The sequence below is a fragment of the Borostomias antarcticus genome (genome assembly GCF_949987555.1).
Source record: "Borostomias antarcticus genome assembly, chromosome: 9".
Classification (NCBI taxonomy): Eukaryota; Metazoa; Chordata; class Actinopteri; order Stomiiformes; family Stomiidae; genus Borostomias; species Borostomias antarcticus.
In genome coordinates, this window is record NC_140242.1 from 5,118,558 (window position 1) to 5,124,360 (window position 5,803).

A 5,803-nucleotide genomic window follows, 5' to 3' on the forward strand; every position below is an offset into this window, starting at 1 on the left:
ACCAGGGTGGGCTGGGGGGGTCCAGGTGGAGCGCGGGGGTGATCAGGGTGGGCTGGGGGGCTCCAGGTGGAGCGCGGGGGTGACCAGGGTGCTCAGCCCCTCAGGAGGGACGTCAGAGACCCCAGGTGATCTCTGCGTTCATGTGACAGGGTGACGTGCTCCACAGATGACCCCTGCGTTCCCGTGGAGACGTGGGGCGCCATGCTGCGCCTGCAGGAGCAGAATGACAGGAAGTGACACGTTAGACTAATGACTGTGTGTGTGTGTGTGTGTGTGTGTGTGTGTGTGTGTGTGTGTGTGTGTTGCAGATGGAGCAGCTGTCAGATGAGGAGCTGGACCATGCAGCAGAGGAGGACAGTGACCAGGAGGACCAGGACCTGGACCAGATGTTCGGAGCCTGGCTGGGGGAGCTGGACAAACTCACACAGGTCAGACACACACACACACACACACACCAGGCCCGTAGCCAGCCTTGTGGAAGGGGGGGTTCGTTTTTATCAAAAAGCGGACCTTATCCTGGAGATCCCGCCGCTCCGCAAGTTGTTGACGGGCCTGCACACACACACACACACACACACACACACACACATATATACATATACACATACACACACACACATATATACACACACACACACACCCACACACACACCCACCCACACACACACACACACACACACACACACACATATAGATATATACATAAACACACACACACACACACAGACACAGACACACACACACACCCAGACACAGACACACACATACATATATACATACACACATACACACACACATTCACACACACACCCACACACCCAGACACATACACACACAGATGCAAGTATCTAACTGAGCGTGTGTGTGTGTGTGTCTGTGTGTGTGTGTGTAGAGTCTTGATGATGGGAAGCCAGAGCCGGCTGAGAGCCAGAAGGCTCCTCTGAGACAGGAGACCAACATGGCCAACTTCTCCTACCGCTTCTCCATCTACAACATCAACGGTCAGTCAGACGCCCAACACTAAGGCCAAATCACACTTCTCCTTTTTACCCCTACTCCTTGCCCCTAGGAACAGAGGGTTGCAATCTTCCCCTATGAAATGGGACACCCCTTCAAGAAACGATACGTCATCAGTAGGTCCTCTAGTCTAATCTGCCCGTCTGCACAGTGCGGTAACAAGTGCAGAAACTTTGTTGCTGGACTAGTTACATTTTGAGTGTCACTCATACGATACGGAAATGTGTCAAACTGCGGGACTGTCATGTGCAAATCAGCCTTAAAACAATGTTGTTAGCTAAGACATAACCAGCATGTCATAGCGATTTTTCGTGAGGCTATATGCATGTTACAGTATAAAGGTATCATAGTATCATAGGTTTTGAATCTTTCTGAACAAAGAAAATATTAGGCTACATTTGTGCTTTTCTCTTGCTCTGAGACCGATTGTCCGTCTAATGTTAGCCGACCCAAAACGGACCATGACACAGACATTAGAGCCAGCAGCAGATTTCTAAACCATCTGCCGAGATAAGGCTGTTGACGGTGGCTACCATGAGTGCTGACCGCCCAGTCATCTTGATGGCTACTGTAGCTAGCTCCAAAAATGTCAGAGCAAATTTTCAAATTGGCTCTATCTTGATGAATTGACCACAGCTTTATGACCACAGTAGTATTTTGGAAATGTGTGCTGTTCTTTTCTTGCTTGCTCATAGCCCTTGGTTTGAAGTGTGGGTCTGAAAAATCTCTGTTTCGAGGGCTATTTAGACCTCGCCCTTACCCCTACACACCTTTGAGTATTGGGACAACCCTACCCCTAAACGTGAATACGCAAAATGAAGTGTTAGGGGCAATGGGTAGGGCCAAGGGGTGAATTAAGATTGAGCCTAACACTAACCCCTAACACTAACCCATGCAAACTTCTACTACCGCTCCACCTCGTAAATTAGCCTGATCCCTGTGTCCATGGTCCACGTAGCTGGTAGCTAGCTGACCCATGACCCCTGACATCTGACCCTTGTGTCACATGAATTGTGCTTGTGTACGTTGCATGGCTAACAGTAGCTCGCTAGGAGCAATAGTAGCTCATTTGCTAATAACAATAGTAGTTCGCTAGTAAAAACAATAGCCTAGGCACCCAGACACAGTTATAAGAATGCTAGTAAAAATGCTATGTAGCTAGTAAGAACAGTAGCTAGCTATTCAAATGTCTAAATTTGCTGTCTAAACTTGCACCTGTGTGGTACACCTCCAAAATGCCCCCAAATATAGCCTACCTACCCTTCTTGAATCACGTGTTTCAAGTAAACAACCAAACACAAACCGGATACTATTTTGTGTTGCTTGCCAAGAAAATTTCAGTGAGATTGTGCCACTTTCGATGTCATAGATTACATTATGTAACTATGGAACAACATTGCATGATATGGGGTTGCGTGCGTATTTGAGCAGCCTACGTCACAGGCTGTGTTCGTTCCTCTCATCCCGCCATCCGCCATCACTCAACTGTTGTAATTGTGTCTCTACGAGTAGCCTACTATGTTTAAATGTTATAATGACTATGTTAGCTTACTTTGTTTAAATGTCTATAATGACTTGCTTTTTGTTTTAATGCTTTTAATTTGTCCTGCCTTTTGTTTTAAATGTCTATAATGTCTTGCTTTTTGTTTTAATGCTTTTAATGTCTCATGTAAAGCACCTTGAATTGCCCTGTGGCTGAAATGTGCTATATAAATAAACTTGCCTTGCCTTGCCTTGCCTTGCCTTACTATGTGACTTATTAAAATTAGGTTTTTCAGGCGAGAAAGTAACAGTGTTGATTCTCAATATGTGGTCAGTTTATCATCATGCTATAGCCTACTTGCTTGCTAGCCAGCTAATGGGTGTAAGGTTAAATATTAAATCTAGCTAGCTACATACACTGCTCTGCATTGCGCTAAAATATTTCAACTTTTGCATTCCATTTGCTTTGAGTAATGCTTTGCATTACATTGCATTTGCTGGACGTAGCTAAATCAAGAAGGAGATGGAACAGGACACAACAATTTTTCAGCTTACATTATATCCCCTGCTCTATAAGTGGATTTGTGGCCAGCTAACATTAGCTAGTTGACACACACACAATCATAGTTTAACATTAGCTAGGTAACTAATGTAATAAAAAATATGATGTTAAATGTTTAATCTAGTTAGCTACCCAACTGGCTATACTGCTGCCGTTCGTTAGCAAGCAAGCAGTATAGCCTGTTAGGTACCTAGCTAGAGTAAACATTTAAGCTAACAAATGTTAGCTAGCTAGCTAGCAAGCAAGAAGTATGGCAAGAAGCAAGATGTAGGTCATTCATCTCTACGAGGCCACTGTGTTGATGCGTGTGTGTGTGTGTGTGTGTGTGTGTGTGTGTGTGTGTGTGTGTGTTGTGGTATTACAGAGGCTCTGAACCAGGGGGACTCTGTGGACCTGGATGCGCTGATGGCAGACCTGTGTTCTATAGAACAGGAGCTCAGCACCATTAGCAAACCCAACAACGCTGGCATGACAAGGCTGGGGGTACCAGCAGAGAGCAAGGTAACACACACACTCACACACACACACACACACACACACACACACACACTACACCCTCACACACAAACACACGCACGCACACACACACACACACACACACACACACTCAAACACACACTCACACCCTCACACACAAACACATGCACACACACGCGCACACACACACACAAACACCCTCACACACACACACACACACACACACACCCTCACATGCAATAATTCTCCCCTGGCCCCCAGGTGCGTCAGAAGCCCCCGGCAGGACGCAGTGGCAGTGCCAGGCCAGCAGGGGGCAGTGGAGGCAGCAGTGGGGGCAGCAGCAGCAGCAGCACTAGAGCCTCCCCAGCCTCCACCGTCAGAGCCACCGGCCCCCACGCCAGACCCCCCCTCGCCTCCAATCTCTCCCTGGACGACATCACAGCCCAGCTGGAGAAGGTGGGGCCAGCCCCACACACCACACACACACCACACACTGCTACACACACATAGACCCACACACTACTACATACGCATAGACCCACACACTCTAACACACACATAGACCCACACACTTCTACACACACATAGACCCACACACTACTACACACGCATAGACCCACACACTCTAACACACACATAGACCCACACACTTCTACACACACATAGACCCACACACTGCTACACACGCATAGACCCACACACTCTAACACACACATAGACCCACACACTTCTACACACACATAGACCCACACACTGCTACACACACAGAGACCCACACACTGATACACACACAGAGACCCACACACTGATACACACACACTGTCACACATACACTGACACACACACAGAGACCCACACACTGATACACACACACTGTCACACATACACTGACACACACACATACAACCCACACAGAGCACATCTACATTTTCCACCAATGACAGAGCTGCTGTTAACGTTTTCCACCAATGACAGAGCTGCTGTTAACGTTTTCCACCAATGACAGAGCTGCTGTTAACGTTTTCCACCAATGACAGAGCTGCTGTTAACGTTTTGCACCAATGACTGTCATCCCCCAGGCATCTCTCAGCATGGACGAGGCGGCGCGCCAGAGCTCCTCCCACTCCCTGGGCTCCGCCTCCTCCTCCTCCTCCTCCTTCTATTCGTCCTCCACAACGCGCCGGCCCGCCTCCTCCCACCGCCAGCACCGGCGCACCGGCTCCGTGGGCACGGTCAGCGACCACGACGCGCGCTCCTTCGCCCGCTCCTCGCGCTCCTCCATCAACTCCGCCTCCGCCTCCAGCATGGACTCCCTGGACAGCGTGCTGCGGCCAGACGAGCAGGAGGCCACGCCCCCGCCGCAGCAGGGGGCCAATCAGGGCCAGGCCATCTCCGAGGTACAAGCCCTCATGGCCGGATGCTGTTTAATCCTAACGACCGTCTCTCTGTGCTGGTTGATTGATCTGATCCGAGTCCTTCACTATTCCTCTGTGTGAAGGGAGAGAAGGGGAGAGAGAGAGAGGAGAGAGGGAGGTAGGGAGAGAGAGGGAGGAAGGGAGAGAGAGGGGGGAGGAGAAAGGGAGGGAGGAGAGAGCGTGGGACAGAGAGAGAGAGAATGGAGGACAGCCCCAGATGTGGAGGTTATTGAGGGGTCAGGGTCTGGATGTGGAGGTTATTGAGGAGTCAGGGTCTGGATGTGGAGGTTATTGAGGAGTCAGGGTCTGAAAGTGGAGGTTATTGAGGAGTCAGGGTCTAGATGTGGAGGTTATTGAGGGGTCAGGGTCTGAAAGTGGAGGTTATTGAGGGGTCAGGGTCTGAAAGTGGAGGTTATTGAGGGGTCAGAGTCTGGATGGGGAGGTTATTGAGGGGTCAGGGTCTGGATGGGGAGGTTATTGAGGGGTCAGGGTCTGGATGGGGAGGTTATTGAGGGGTCAGAGTCTGGATGGGGAGGTTATTGAGGGGTCAGGGTCTGGATGTAGAGGTTATTGAGGGGTCAGGGTCTGGATTGAAACACACACACACACACTCGCACACAGATCACTCACACACACACACACACACACACACACAGACACACACACACACACACACTCTCACACAGATCACACACACACAGAGATAGGGGGTCAGAAACAGAGAACGGAGGCCTAGTGCTGTAAAGCAGATTTCTGGTAGCCCAGACCTGCTCCCTCCAATCCCAGCAGCTAACTAACCAGGATTTTAATCATCGCTAATCTCACCCACATTTAGTTTTTATTCTATGAT

The 5,803-nt window shown here is 49.4% G+C and overlaps 1 protein-coding gene across 1 annotated transcript in view; it reads left to right on the forward strand.

Annotated features, from left to right (window-relative positions):
• Window positions 1–308: 308 nt before the first annotated feature.
• The window catches only part of raph1a (Ras association (RalGDS/AF-6) and pleckstrin homology domains 1a), a gene marked incomplete at both ends in the record, with an annotated part of 34,764 nt that continues 29,269 nt past the window's right edge, over window positions 309–5,803 (forward strand). The window contains 5 exons of the mRNA XM_084443557.1: window positions 309–428; window positions 893–1,001; window positions 3,426–3,562; window positions 3,800–3,994; window positions 4,618–4,935. Coding sequence (XP_084299683.1) covers window positions 309–428; window positions 893–1,001; window positions 3,426–3,562; window positions 3,800–3,994; window positions 4,618–4,935 — 879 coding nt within the window. The remainder of the gene's footprint in view (window positions 429–892; window positions 1,002–3,425; window positions 3,563–3,799; window positions 3,995–4,617; window positions 4,936–5,803) is intronic.